Source organism: Tachysurus fulvidraco, chromosome 14 (genome assembly GCF_022655615.1).
Source record: "Tachysurus fulvidraco isolate hzauxx_2018 chromosome 14, HZAU_PFXX_2.0, whole genome shotgun sequence".
NCBI lineage: Eukaryota > Metazoa > Chordata > Actinopteri > Siluriformes > Bagridae > Tachysurus > Tachysurus fulvidraco.
Window position 1 is genome coordinate 10,561,251 of NC_062531.1, and position 15,327 is coordinate 10,576,577.

General features: G+C 37.9%; 1 protein-coding gene across 1 annotated transcript; it reads right to left on the reverse strand.

Annotated features, from left to right (window-relative positions):
- Positions 1 to 1,136: 1,136 nt before the first annotated feature.
- rnf11b (ring finger protein 11b) lies at positions 1,137 to 14,076 on the reverse strand. Its single transcript, XM_027166566.2, has 3 exons — positions 13,407 to 14,076; positions 5,072 to 5,241; positions 1,137 to 4,747 (listed from the first exon to the last, which is right to left on the reverse strand). Exons 1-3 carry the CDS (start codon positions 13,527 to 13,529, stop codon positions 4,576 to 4,578), a joined length of 465 nt encoding a protein of 154 aa, XP_027022367.1. The 5' UTR covers positions 13,530 to 14,076; the 3' UTR covers positions 1,137 to 4,575.
- Between the last annotated feature and the right edge of the window lie 1,251 nt (positions 14,077 to 15,327).

Below are 15,327 nucleotides of genomic sequence, written 5' to 3' on the forward strand. Positions count from 1 at the left end.
GTACATAAATAATACAGCATGGGTATCAGGCATGGTGAAAGATTTTCGCTTAGGCTGAGATTAATATTACATAGAGGCATTATTTCATTCCAATTAATAACATATATGATAAGGTCACCATGGCAAAAAAAGGCCCCTGCATTGCAGATTAAGCTCTCCTGTCACCAACCCTGTAAAGGTCACAGGTCTGACAAGATAATATTGTTAATTCTGCTAGCCAAAAGATCAAATCTGATAGCTCTGATCCAGGAATAGAGGCCTAATGCAGACAGCCAGTCTAATAACAGACAGATCAGAGGTCAGATTTCTACCAACATATTTTTTCCATGCAAATTAAAAATAAGATTTCATTGCAGCTGTACTTTCAAAATGACTGAAGAAGAAAGGCAGGAAATGGATCTAAACATCAAAACATTTAGAAGAAATTAATCATCTCCATCTAGTGGATGATAAACGCTACTAAAGTTTGAGTCAAGAATTGAACACAGGTTTAAATCATAACAGAAACTGACCAATGCTGTTAGAAAGAGATGTTTACAGGAAATACACATAACTGAACAAAAATGGACTGCTTAATGTTAAATCTAGCTTAAATATATTTCAAAATGTCATTTAGATTATAAAAATATATCATTTGCATGCAACATATACAAGACACTAAATAATACAGTTAACACTTCCATATATATATTTTACTTGTATCACTGCATAAAAAACAAATTACTCTGAACTGTATTTATTGTACACACAGTGGTAGTGATGTTCATGTGCATTGTGAAAGCAAGGCAAGGTCTGTGTGGCAGTATTGTTGGTGTCACTTTTGCTCCTTTGCCCTCTTGATGCCAATCTCCAAGCTCCAGGAAAAAACACATTGCTCAACTAGTCTAAGGCAACATGTTCCATGCTTTGTGAAGAAACAAAACAAAACTAAGTTTTAAAAAAAATTAATTTTGCATAAGTGACCAACATGGATAAACGTGAAGGTTGACACAGGAAATGTATTTAGGTAAATGATTAGAGTAGAAGAAAGATTATTTCAAATAAACATTAAAGTCTACATTTAGCTGCCTATTGATAAGGAATGAAAGCATCACACAGACACAACATGCACACTTTGTTAAAGAAAAGGACAAAAATGGAAAAAACTAATCTTTAATAGCAGCCACATCTGTGTTCCGGTTTTGTTTACACGTTTGGGGAAATTTAGGGATGGTATTTGGTAACAGGACAAAGAACACCCCAATCTTAAGAGCAGAGAAACAGCACAAAAATTTGAAGTTCCACTTCCTTTAAGCATGACAATGACCATCTTTTACAGAACTGACAACACAGAGCGGAGAAAAATAGAACACTGTGGGGGTTTTTTGCGGTTCACCTTCAAACATTAGAGAGAAGAACGAAGGGTTTATATCTGAACAATAATATCAAGGGACATTTTAGATTGAAAGATGAACTGAATTTCATGTCATTGCATATCCATATCACTTAATTCATTTCACATTTGTATCTCTTTATTCTCTTTGTTTTGTTGTTGTTTTACAAGAAAAGGTCAAATGGAGACAGTATAGAGTCCAAAAAAAAGGTAATGTTTCAAGCTGCTGGCTAAACCAGAGCCATGGTGATATAAAAGTCACTTCTTTCTCAAGTTTTATAGATTTGCACTCTTTATGGTAATGCTTCATAAACTTCTAATGTCAAATGTGATTAAAATAAAAAATTACTGTCATAAAATTATCTATATGGACAATTAGATAAAACAGTAACAGAACTGTAAAGTATGTGATTTAACATGAATACAATTGCAAACAGAAGAAAAAAAATCATCACACAGACACACTGCAAATAAAAGTGGCAAGTTTATCGTGTGATAACTGAAATCATTTCCGGTTTCTGAGTCATTATGGTGTAAAGTTAAGTAGTTATGAATAACAGGATTTGGATTACACAAAAAAAAAAAAGCATCCCAGAAGTTTATTTTTAATGCACACCAGAGTGTATTATTGCACCTAGTAATCACTGACTAACAAACAACAAACTTCATACACTATTAACCAATAGTTAGAATTATTCCTAGTAAAAACATCTCATTTTTGAAGGATAATTAATGCACATAGCAAAGACAGGGCTACAGCCCATCCCCAACTTAATTACTTCACTGCTCTTACATTTAAATAAATTATTTGATTCTGGTAATAGACAAGCTGTAGCATAATTATAAGAAAAGTATACACACAAAAGAAAAAAATGTTGAGCTAATCTAACAGAGTCTTTACTGTAATCCAAAGCAATGTCATAAAAACTGTAAAAATGGATTGATCGTACAGGATTCACAGCCCGGATATATCAAGTCGTGTCGGTCCTTCAAGAGACCAAAAGAAATGAACATCTTACAAATGAAGCGTGCGATTCATAGTGATCACTATATGCTATAGCTCTTTTATCTAAAGTTCTTACAGAAATCTATCACAGTCTTTCACATGATTTTGCCTTCATTCTTTAGTAAATAAGATGCTCAGTCACACTCGGGCAAGTGATTCATCTGACCAGTAAAGAACTCTCCACCATTCGGCTCTGAAAAACGTAAACGCTTTTTTAACACCATATATCAGGACACTGTGCCATTAGGTGCTTGGTGGGATTTCTATAAACCTTTATATTGTACAGGATCTAATTTGTCCCCAAGACCAAATTCTAAGACTGCTAATAGCAGTCTGTCTTAATAAACTATATGGCCTACCAGTGAAACAGGAAATGTTTACATCTTTACAGGGTTTTTAGAGAAGCAGCAGGCAAATAAAATGGTTCAAGGACCGCATCGTATCAAATAAAAAAAAATTCATTAGCTCTTTGTTATATGACATGGCAACACCATAAATGGGTGCACAAAAAGAATATAATAATACGTGGTTTGGACCAAACACATCATGCTAGCTTTACTGCACAACCAAATGAATGCCACATCTCTGTTGTATCACATTGCTCAGGTATATAGAGGAATTTGCATTTAAATTTCACATGCAACAATGGGAATCATTTACTTATTATATCAACATTATATCAAGTGTGTGATGTATATAATGTAAAATAATGTCTAAATTAAGCTTAATTCTGAATGTGAACCGTGTTGTCTATAGTTAGCTGAATACAAGTGAGCAACATGCCATCAACTGATAAAAGCAGTGGCAGAAAGATTCTCTATATTTCTGTGAGCAAACTAGCTTCATTAGGCAAATAGGTTTGTTTCTCATTTCTCCAGGCCTCGTGTCCTTACTTGCGACAGTTCCTTAGAGGGAGGAGCTAAGAAGCAAGGAAAGGAAATGATGAGGCACAATTAAAAAAAACAATGACAATACACAGCTCATAAACTAATCCCCATCCCATTTAATCAATTCCCACTCTGCATCACTGGTAGGCCCACCTTAATGCCATGTTCCCTACTGGACACATTTTGGATCACAATAGCAAATATGTAATGTACTGGGAAAATTATTTAAACAGTAACCAGTTTGCCCAAATAGTTATTGGAATTACTCACTGTATTTAAATCCTATTAAATGGTAGGCTACTTGCTGCAGCGCTGAAACATCTACAATACCATGCTAACTGCAGAGCCTTGTCCTAATGGTGCTTTTATAATCATTTAAGTAATCCGTAACCTGTTTCCCTTAAACGGTTGCTATATATATATATATACCCCACCCAAATGACCGGCAGTCTGCACATTAAATTCATATTTTTATTTTAACTCCATGTGCCAAAACAAAAAAAGAGTCACAGTCAAGTTAGTTGGACTGCACTGTCTGTTATCACCTAAAACAATAAAAGAACATTTTTTCCAGCCTAAGGGTTCTACTTCCCAGCTTCCACCAAAGCATGTCCAACAGCAACTGGATACGGATAGTACGCTTAACAGGAAACCTAGAGGCCGGGAGCTGAATGGAATGAGTTCAAGGAGTAGTACATGCCCCTGCATGTAGAACAAGGTGCTCTGTGGGGAAAGATGTCTCTGACAAGTGCAATTTTCACTATTTGTAATTTAGGTGCAAGCACGTTTATTTTTTATTTTTTTCTCAGCTGAAATTCTGACAAGCCCTTACTGGAAAAAGAGCAGAAAGAAAAAAGAGAGAGTCACACCGCAAAGAATTACACAAGAGAGAAAGTAGGTAAAAAATACAAATTGCATTTCCCCCCGTCCATCTGTTTCTGTACTTTTTTAAACTGTTTTCTGCTTTCCAGTGTAAGGGGTGGCACAGCAGAATGGTCCTGGTTGTCAGGGTGTTGTAAAGAGTCTCACTCATGTGGATCCTGAGGTTTCCCTGTCCAGCAGGACAACCCAGGAGAGTGGTCCTGTATCCCCAAGTGCTGGAGAAAAAACTCTGACCTGTCACCTGCCTGTAGGTGGGATAACTCCAAAAGCACAAGGGCAAGGAGTGTGTGTGTGTGTGTGTGTGTGTGTGTGTGTGTGTGTGTGTGTGTGTGTGTGTGTGTGTGTGTGTGTGTGTGTGTGTGTGTGTGTGTGTGTGTGTGTGTGTGTGTGTGTGTGTGTGTGTGTGTGTGTGATTAAAGTGATTAAGTTCAGTTGGTTTCGTAGGAGGACAGAAGTGCAGCATCCACAGGCTCCATACAGGAAGGGCAGGTGAAGGAGCGCATCAGCCAGTCATCGATACAATCCATGTGGTAGATGTGCATGCATGGCAGGAACCGGATCGGATCCCCATACACAAAATCCAGCATGCAGATCACACACCTACACAGAAAGCAGGAAACACGGTAAACTCGGTGTCTTCAGTTATCATCAAGTGAAGATGTGTTTATGCATGACTTATGTTTATGTTGCAGCCTGCTCATCTCACATATCTTATAGCAAGATGTTGAAGTGTTGGACCTAAATTTATTTGTCCTGCTATTTTCTCAAATGCAACAAACAAATAAGAACCGAATGGTCATATTTTATAAAAAAAATATGTTCAAATCTATGACAGAGTTGGTGGGTCTCGAATCCCATCATTTATTTTCGTGCATAAAACACATATCCAACAAATCACAAGAGCAGCAGCTACTGACTACTTACTCTCGTATCTTCTTTTCAGTCCCATCAGTGCCGGGGTCAAAAACCCCTCTGGGCAGGTGCTGAATGAGGCCGATTCTCTGTGCGATGCGCACTTGCTCTTCTTCGGTCAGCTGTGTCGCCAACCGGGTCTGACTGGGTGTGGGATGGTAAACAGGTACATGGATCTGCTCCTAAACAAACACACACGCAAGCAAAATGTTGTACATCATATCTAACAACAAGGAATACGACTCACGTCAGTGCACTTACAATACTCCATATAGTATGCGTCTCCATATATTTTCACTGAAACCAATATGTGAAAGTGAGTAATAATTGTCATGACAATCACATTCAGTAATGAAGTGGATTTTGGTTATTACTAAGCATTTTCATATTGAGGTGAAAATTACACACTGCTCCACTAGGGGGCAATATTTCATGTAAACTCAGCCTCATCCCAAATACGGAATTGTGCTCAAAATGCATTGCAAAAGAGCCAGATGTACAATCAGCCTAATTGTAAGAGACAAAGTGCAGTCAACAGAATGGTTTCTTTCAAACAGATGCCTACTCAGCATTCTCTACAGTCAGCAGTGGGGGGAACCAAATATCTCACTCACTGCAATTTTAATTCTGCATGATGTCAATTTCAAACTCAAAAGACATAAATGCCTGGAGCTTACAGGTGTCTGAAATATGTGTCTTATTTCTAATAACACAAGCAACATGACTGTGTCCTTCCTCCATGCAAGATAGCTAAAATTGTACCCTGTATTCCACTGTCTTTTTGTATACAGTAATTACCAGATTGCCCATAAACCTGCAGGCATCATTTTTAAATAAAAAGAAATACATATTATGTGATGACTCCAAAGCTGCACTTGGGCTAAAAGAATGAAGGTCTATAGCAGCAAGCTGCATTAATGTTTTTATCCCTGCCCTGACCTTTAGTTTATGTAGGCAGTTTATGTTTGTTTATTGGGATGTATGAAAAAAAAATCCATTCTATTTGTTATGGGAAAAAATAGTATTGCATAATCTAATGGCCATTTTACTGAAGTATTGAACGACTATCACATTGATCACAGCACTAATAAAAGTGCCATACAGTACAATAGCAGGAGGGCTGTGAGGGAACTACAGTTGTCCAAAAATCAGCAATCAAATCAAAAGTCAGCGATCAGGTTCCTCACACACACGACAAAGTGACGTAACATACAGTTAAGTACGGTGACCCATACTCAGAATTTGTTATCTGCATTTAACCCATCCAAAGTGTGCACACACACAGCAGTGAACACACACACTGTGAACACACACCCGGAGCAGTGGGCAGCCATTTATGCTGCACCGCCTGGGGAGCAGTTGGGGGTTCGGTGCCTTGCTCAAGTGCACCACAGTCATGGTATTGCCGGCCCGAGACTCAAACCTTAATTAGGAGTCAAACTTTCTAACCATTAGGCCACGACTTCCCCTATACACACACACACGCACGATCACATGCTGCCACGTCAATGCCAAACAAGTTAGTCTGCCTGCTCAAACACACACTGTGTTGGTTTTACTATCTTAGTGAGGTGCTGTATTAATGTATACTAGAGGGATGTTGTAGCTTAGTGTTTAAAGTTCCAGGTCTACCAAGCTGTCACAGTTGGGCCCTGAGCAATAGTACTCAGATGTAGTAAATGAGATTGAATGTAATTCAATCTAATTCAATGAATAAGAGCATCTGCCAAATGCTGGAAATGTAATGTAAATAGCTTTTTCCGTTCTCTTTGGGAGGACCGGTCACCCGAGGTAGTCTGACAACGTTAATAATCACAAAGAATTAGGTGCCAATAGATCTGTCCCATTTTGATAGTAAACAGAAATGACTGCAGTGTTCAACAAGTACACAGAAGGAATTAGGAACATTCGATAGTTACAGCTGAATGATCAAAAACGTTATAATAAACAGATTCATCTAATTGCCACATATATGTCAAGGAAATATGAGCCATGGGCATATGTCTGTAATGAGTAATTATTACATATGTAAAATAGTCCTCACAGAGTGCTGAGGTTACAATGCATTCACAATATAGGCATTAGTAATACCATGGTGCAGTCAGAGACACAGGTTTCCCTGGTTGAGCCAGCAACTCTGACACCAAACAACTCAGCAACATCATGAGAAAGCTTTAAGCCTCATTCTCAGTGGCATTATAATCATTATAGGTTACATGCCCGTACTGGCAATTCTACACTTTTGAAACACTATGCAAGAGCCAGTGCAAGAAAGAGATGATGTAGCCTAGCTAGAGCTATGCTCATTATATTGGCTAATGAATACTTAGCTACACAACCGTAAATATATCATGGATAGAGCTTTGTATGAAAGGCAAAGCAGCTCCTATAAAAGAGTAGTACTGACAGCCTTAAAAAATATTACTCAGGCAGTATATTACTCAGTCCGGCAAATTAAAATGATAGAGAAAACCATGCAAAGCATAATCTAAGGGTACAAATAGACACTGTAAAATTAGTCTGTACATGCCAGTGTAGACCCCATGGCCTTGGAACACGTGGCAGGGTTTAGCTGAAACAGCTGGAGAGAAAAGAAAGGTCCCAGTGTCTCTTGTAGACAGTCAGGAGAATGCAGGCTGAATATTACTGACAGCTGTATGACAGGTGTGCGCACACACACACACACACACACACACACACACACACACACACACACACACACACACACACACACACACACACACACACATAGATCAGCATTCTTGCCTCACAGGTGTGTGTGTGTGTGTGTGTGTGTGTGTGTGTGTGTGTGTGTGTGTGTGTGTGAGTGAGTGTGACAGAAAGAGAGAGAGAGAGAGAGAGAGAGAGAGAGAGAGAGAGAGAGAGAGAGAGAGAGAGATAGAATAAATAAGTGGACAAACCTAAGGACTAGAATAAGAACATGATCTCTTACTGGCTTCTCACAACTGACACCTTCTTATTATTTAATCATGGAGGACGAAGGCACCAAGACCCTCCTGGGTCAAACACAAGCTCTTACTTATTTAGTTCTAAAACGAATACTATCGTTTTTTATTTCAGCTCACCTCTTGAACCTAAAATACTAGACAGCTTGTCCCACTAAGACAATGAGTGGTAGTGTGTTTGAGAATAAAGGGGGGCAGAAATGAGACAGGGTCCACATCTCTCTCAAGAGTCGTTGATCTTTCTTGTCTGGGCCGGACATGTTGGAGACAAAGACTACTGTCTTGAATACCCCCACCTCCATTTGCACTACAGCAAGACAATGAACATGACATCAGTGTGTGTGTGTGTGTGTGTGTGTGTGTGTGTGTGTGTGTGTGTGTGTGTGTGTGTGTGTGTGTGTGTGTGTGTGTGTGTGTGTGTGTTTGTCACACCAAAGCAAAGCCACTGCATGATTCAGGTTAGTCAAACAGCCATATAAGACAGACCCATATGGAAAACTGAGCTTCTTAGAAAGAGGAGTTACCTGGGAAAATGAAGCCTCAGGCTTCTTCTGAGCCATTCGCACTTGCTCATAAGTACTCATAACTGAAATCTTGCCTATAGCTCATCATATGCATAGAAAAACTATGGATGAGTAACTGATGGGTCTATAAGGAACAGGTTTGAAAACGTTTACACACGCTTACAAACGTTTACATAAATAAAATATTTGACTACTTGACATCTTCAAGGTTGTTTATTCTATTAAAAAGCAAGATCAGTCAGCTACATACTCAGTTGATGCTGATCGGCTTTTGCTTTCACTGGAACTAAGAAGCCCAAACCTTTTACAGTGTTAACAAATTTACTTCAGTTACAAAATTAACTCAATTAAAAAGATTTGCATCAACATATTTTTATACATGGCAAAACCCTGATGTCATAATATCTAAATAACTCTTAAAAATGTACTGGGACATACTTTATTGATCACAATATTAATCATATATAATCATATTACTCTTACATTTACACCAATGTAAATGAGGTTGGATGAGTCGTGCGCATTTGCATATATTAACTAAACACTATGTATTTAAACATGCAGTAGGGCTGGTATACAAACACACACGCATTATCACATCTCCGTTCTCAACATTACTGCATGATCATCATGTGCATTGATGGACTAGTTAATTCAATCTTTTAAAATAAATGAAATTACAGCAAGCTACATTTTTAATGATAGTCATGATGTTGGACTATAGTGTATTAGGATTAAGTTGCATATGCCAAATTTGCTTATGACACCGTTGTGTGTTTATTACACCATCTGACAGCTCTGTTACAGGAAACAAACTGCTGGACCAGATTACTAAAGAAAGAGATGCTAAGTAAATGAATAGGTTAGAAAGCAGCAAATCAATAATCACTAAACGTGAGCTTCAAACAGAACTGCCTTTTGGACAAGCTCCAGGAAAACTAAATACATAGCTATACCACGGGAATCGTTTATCACTGGCATATCACTTATTAAAGTTTGTTTCAAACACTGTCCATAACACGCAATGCTGAATAATTTGTAATAATGTAATAATTTGTAATAATGCAGAATAATTTGAGAAAGATGGGTCAGTGGGTTAAGATGTAAAAACTTTCAGCAGTAGTAACAATAGAAATGATTATAAGTTTGTAGTCTTGTGAGATCCACATAATTTTAAATGTATTATTACTGTTTTTAATCCAGTGCTTGTGAGAGACACATTCGGTGTGAGCTGCTGGCCGCCTTGACTGTCCACTTTTAATCAAAATATCAGAGCTGAACAGGACTGAACTTCTTATGTAAAAAACTTCTTACGCGAGTATACAGGAGTCACCATGAGTGAGAAAAAAGAAAGAAGGCCATGACATAAGGTAGTGAGCGAGAGAAAGGAAAAATAAACAAGCCTGCAGCGAGAGAGGGGTTTTTGGCTCGATTATATACACCATGCCACGCTTTAGCTGAGCTGTCTCTCACACCCACACAGCGTGTGTCCTCTGTAAAAGAGAGGAAAGGGTGAGGGAGGGACAGGCAGACAAGTGCACTGTGGTCCAATCGTAAAACAAACAGACAGCTGGAAACTGGCCAGTGAGAATGCAATCAATACGATTAGGGGAGAAGAGGGGAAAACCATTTGTAAGGCTACAGGGAAGCTCCATCAGTTCTAACAATCCTTTTGACACACATTCATGTTCTCTTTCAGACTCACAATTACACTTACCCTCCTATGCCCAGTCTGCTGAGATGAGTCAGCATTTCCAGCCAACTGCTCTCTGAATACTTCTTCCCTAACAAATCCTCCTCCCACAAAAACCTTGTCACATCAACACAGACAAGACAATACTCCTCCAGTAACAAGTCTGTCTTTTATTTGCAATTTGAGAGTGTTGGTGTGAAGCTAGAGACGAGTGTACTGAGCTGAAACAAGCCTCTATTTGCACTGCTGAACACGGCAGGATTCCTGCCTTGCTGAGTCCAGTATGAAGTCACCCACAAACACAAACTCCTTTCCTCTTGCTGCTCTGTTGTTAATGTGTTTGGGAATGGGACTGTGGGATCTGGTTCACCTTTAGAGATTCCAGACTAAATGAGAGCTCATCTGGCTGGCATTTTACTGCATTTTGACAGGTGTATAGGCTGGAAGCATCTGTCACGACAGTCTGGGGTTTCACTGGTGAGGTCATAGACTTGGCTTTGGCTGACACACAAGGAAAAAAAGGGCGATTTGTAACATTTCCCTTAACATGCTAAAATGTTCCTTTCCTATACAAGATTTATATCAGTGAAGCTAAAAAGCATGCTTGAAGCTCTAAGGGTTCCAGACAAAGGGGGGGGGGAGATCAAGCATTCTTGGCAGCTGGCACAGGAATGTGCTGAGATTGAAAACGATTTGGGTTGCAGAATTGGCCTGGGCTCCCTCTTTGTCTGCGCCACACAGTTCAAACAGACCTCCTAACGTTCGGCCAAAAAAGGCTTCTGTTGAACACTGCTGTCAGGATACTGCAAGAAGCAGCAGTCCTGACTCTATGCTGTCTACTTCCCTTCATCTTTACTCTTCAGTCTCATCCACAGCCTTTAGGTTACAAACTATTCTTCTTACACAAAGCAAGAGAGAACCTAGTGCAGAAAAACCATGAATTTATAAGGGAGTGTTGTGCAAAGCCTGAAAAACACACAGATACCTTTTGCAGTTTATTAGCTATACATGTTATAGCAAAATCGGAGTGAATCAACAGTAGTGTTGAACTCCAATCTAGAAGATCTTCTTCAACATTAAACCTTTGCACAAGCTTCAGTAATATGGTGCTACATCAGATCAGCTAAGAGCCAGAAACAGCTCAGTAACCTCAAATCATTTGTGAACCTTCTCCACATTAGAGCATATGGGGTTCTTTTCAATAAAGGCCTAATGTCATTTTCTATGAAAATGAATTTCATTTGTCTACAGGACATTCTCTCATAAGGATATTGGAGCCCTAGGGTAAGTTTGGGCAATATCCAGTCTAGCTTTTTGAAGTCACTGTGTCAGCCATGGGGTCTTTCTTTCCCCACTTTCAATCAAATGATGATGCATAGGATGAGCTGACGCCTATATATGTTTAGAAAGGGATCAAGGTGGAGAAAGCACCTTGCACCTTGATGTTACATACACTAGACACAAGAACATTAAGTCCTCTGGCTTTTGAGCGTTGAAAGTGAAAATGAAATTGCGTGAGGTATTTGGACACTGTAATACTCAGTGTCATCTATGCAAATATGAATGCACATTAAACAATGTTTACCCATACTGTAAAAAGGCAAGATTGTAGTCCTCAAAGATTATTGGAAGTAAAGACTTGAAAGAAAACATACAATCTGTTTTAAAGACAATTTTATTGTTTGGAACATTTGTCCACAGTGGATGCTTTTATAAGGCTTCTATTGTACTGTTAGTTATTTTATTGGTTTCTATTTTTCTAGCTTGTCATATTCTTAGAGAATATTCTTGGTACTAAACTAGAAAACTTGGTACCAAATATGCCGGTACTAAACTAGAGAGGCTGCACAAGTGCAATAATGAACGTGTTAAGTGATTAAACTCTTAGGACCCAAGTCAATCAAAAATATTGGCCATATCAACTGTGGGCTGAAATAGTCTCTCGGAAGCAGATATAGGACAATGACACAACTACTTTTTTTTGTATAGTGGTTAGTACAAAAGTTCTTAACACAATGGTGTATACAAGAAGAAAATACCAAACTCACTGTCACTTTATTTATTTTACAAAGATATTCAAGTTGGATCTAACAAGGGCTAACATCTACCAATGACTAATCACACCTAAATTAATGTATAATACAAATTACACCATGTTGGTCCATTTTCTTTTCATGTTTCCAACATTATTCACAATGCTTATCTACTGATATTAAAGCAACAGGGAAGTTATCGCTACTAAAAGGAACCAGGGCAAGTTTTGACTTTCATGCACAACTCTCATGTATGCGTCACATTTAGAGCACTGACAAGTCAGGCATAATGTCAGCATGACTGTTTTGTACAGCTGCATTAAATTCTTTTGGTTTTAGTACGAAACCCTTAAGCATGATATTACTGAAGAATGTTCTTCTATTACAGACCATTGTACCTGTGACATCAGTGTGACACACAACCGCTAACTCCTCACTGAAACAACAAAAACATGACACCAACCGACAACTTTAACCAGAACTATAAAACACATCCCAAACAGACTGAAACTCATACTGAGGTTGTATTATGGTGAACTTTAAAACTCACTACATTTTAGGGCATTAATACAAGTGTTATGCTTTGGAAGAGGATTAAAACTGTATAGTTCTTCTCCGCCAGTGAGTCACTCCTGGTATCTCTACTTGGTCAGATGTATATAAAAATAATAATAAAAACAATACAGGAAGCGGAGCAGAGCAGAAAGCCTATAGGTGAAGAAGCATTAGCTCCCATTCGTGTGTATTAAGTCAAAAACAAAACAGTGGCGGTGAAATAGCCGGTTTGGACATTGTGCCAAGTTTAAACACCTTCTCAGTCCGATAAAAACAATAGACAAAGAAAACTGAGTTACCTAATCTGCTTGAGCTGCTACATAGCAACACAATGTAACGTTAATATTAGTAGCTAACATGTTTCCTTCGTTGTTACACGGCTGTAACGTTGTTATACAAACAGCCCTGTGCTTGAACACAGCTGTTAACGTATCCGTTACTTCAGAGTTGTTGTATGTAGGTTCGATAAGGAACAAAGAGGCGGCTGAAGCAGCTGCTCTGCACTGCGTGTTTAAACAAACGCTTTAGTTCACAGTGAATCGACTCTCCGGATGATTCCGAGTAAAGGCCTCTTACCTGGTAAGGAGGTGGCGGTTCCAGATCCGGATCAGTGCCGTCGCCGAAACTGGCTCTGTCTGACTGCGACTCATGAAGCAAAGAGATGTCATCCGAAGTAGGAGATTTTAGACAATTTCCCATCTCCTTGCTCTCCGACTCCTTTAAACACCTCACTGTTCTGATATAATATACAAGCTTTTTATCGTCCCGATACGATTTTGTCACTTAGATGTCGATTTCTGACACTTTAACGTACGTCGAAAGCCTCATAGTGAAAGCCAGGAGAACGACTCTCTCTCTCTCTCTCTCTCTCTCTCTCTCTCTCTGTGTCTCTCTGTCTCTCTCTCTCTCTCTCTCGCTCTTTCTGTGTGTATGTCTCTCTCTCTCTCTCTCTCTCTCTCTCTCTCTCTCTCTCTCTCTCTCTCTCTGTTTCTCTGTGTCTCTCTCTCTGTCTCTCTCTTCAACAAAAACAAACCATGTCGACACAAAGAACTGGTATCAACAGCAGCCTTGTGCAGCGAAAACAGCTTAAAACCGAGGTCGCTGTCCTTAAGGAAACCTCCACAAATCAGCTAAGCGGGTTAAACGGCTTTGTTTTCGCTAGTTACTGTACATACTCCTTTTCCGTGTTGATAAATTCCATAATATAAAATGTTGTCTCTTTCTCAATGGTCATTTGGTCTTTCAGTCACAGTAAACTCCGCCCCCCGACGTCAACCAATCAAATGGCTTCTTCTTCGATCAGGAAGTCATCTGGAGATGTTCTTGACTTTCACAGATTTACAAAGTTATTATTATTATTATTATTATTATTATTATTATTATTATTATTATTATTATTATTATTATTATTATTATTATTATTATTATCATCATCAATATTATATTTGTTTTTAATAATCATTACATTATTATTATTATTATTATTATTATTATTATTACCATCATTATAAGTATTGTTTTCTAAGTAGATTATGATAAATAATAAATAATATGATAAATAATAATAATAATAATAATATTAAATATCTTTCTACACGATTAATATATTAATAACTAGATTGTCGATTAAATCCATTTTATTTCAGTTGCATAAGTTACTTACCTATTTATTGAACTATTCCACATTATGCAACTGAAATAAAATGGGTTTAATCGACATTATGTATGATGAAATCTAGAAAAAAAAAAGGTCTGTACAAATATATGTGTGAAGCAGTATCCATTATTGTTAATAGTTTAAAACTGATGTGTAAATAGGCTAGCAAGGTGATTAAGCTGTAGCTCTGTTCTGTTTGTCATCAGGAGCATCATTTACAATAGCAGCCTATCGCAGATTTGAAAGAAGTTGGTTACATATCATGTAGTTTAATATTGAAATGTTGTCTTAAGAACTGAAATAATGCAGCATCATTGCAGATTAAGTGATATGCAAATATATCAAATTATTACCTTATGAAGCAAAATAATATTCTATAGAAGACTAAGGTTTAATCCCCTGTACATTATGTTTAAATCAAGGATCTGCAATACTAATAAACAAATAGAGGCTAAATAATAAATGACATTTTCTCAAGACTCAAGAACAAATATTTGGTGGAAGAGAATGTCATCATTTAATTTTAAATTATACCAAAACATCACTGTTTCCTTGGAATGTTGATATGCAAAGGAGCCATACACAACATAAATATGCAAAGGAGCCATTCACAACCATCATCTGAAAAATCCGTGCACAGAGGAAAAATAGAACTAGACACATTTGAATCAAATTATTTCCCCCACCACCACCTTTAAGCAAATAAGAATTTTCATATTTAGTAGTTTGAATGTAAGTCCTTCATATAAAAAAAATAAGTTTATCTTAATCTCCACAGACACTAAATACCTCATCTGGGAGGCAAATCTGTTTAAATAGACTAAGTATTAACAGAAGTGC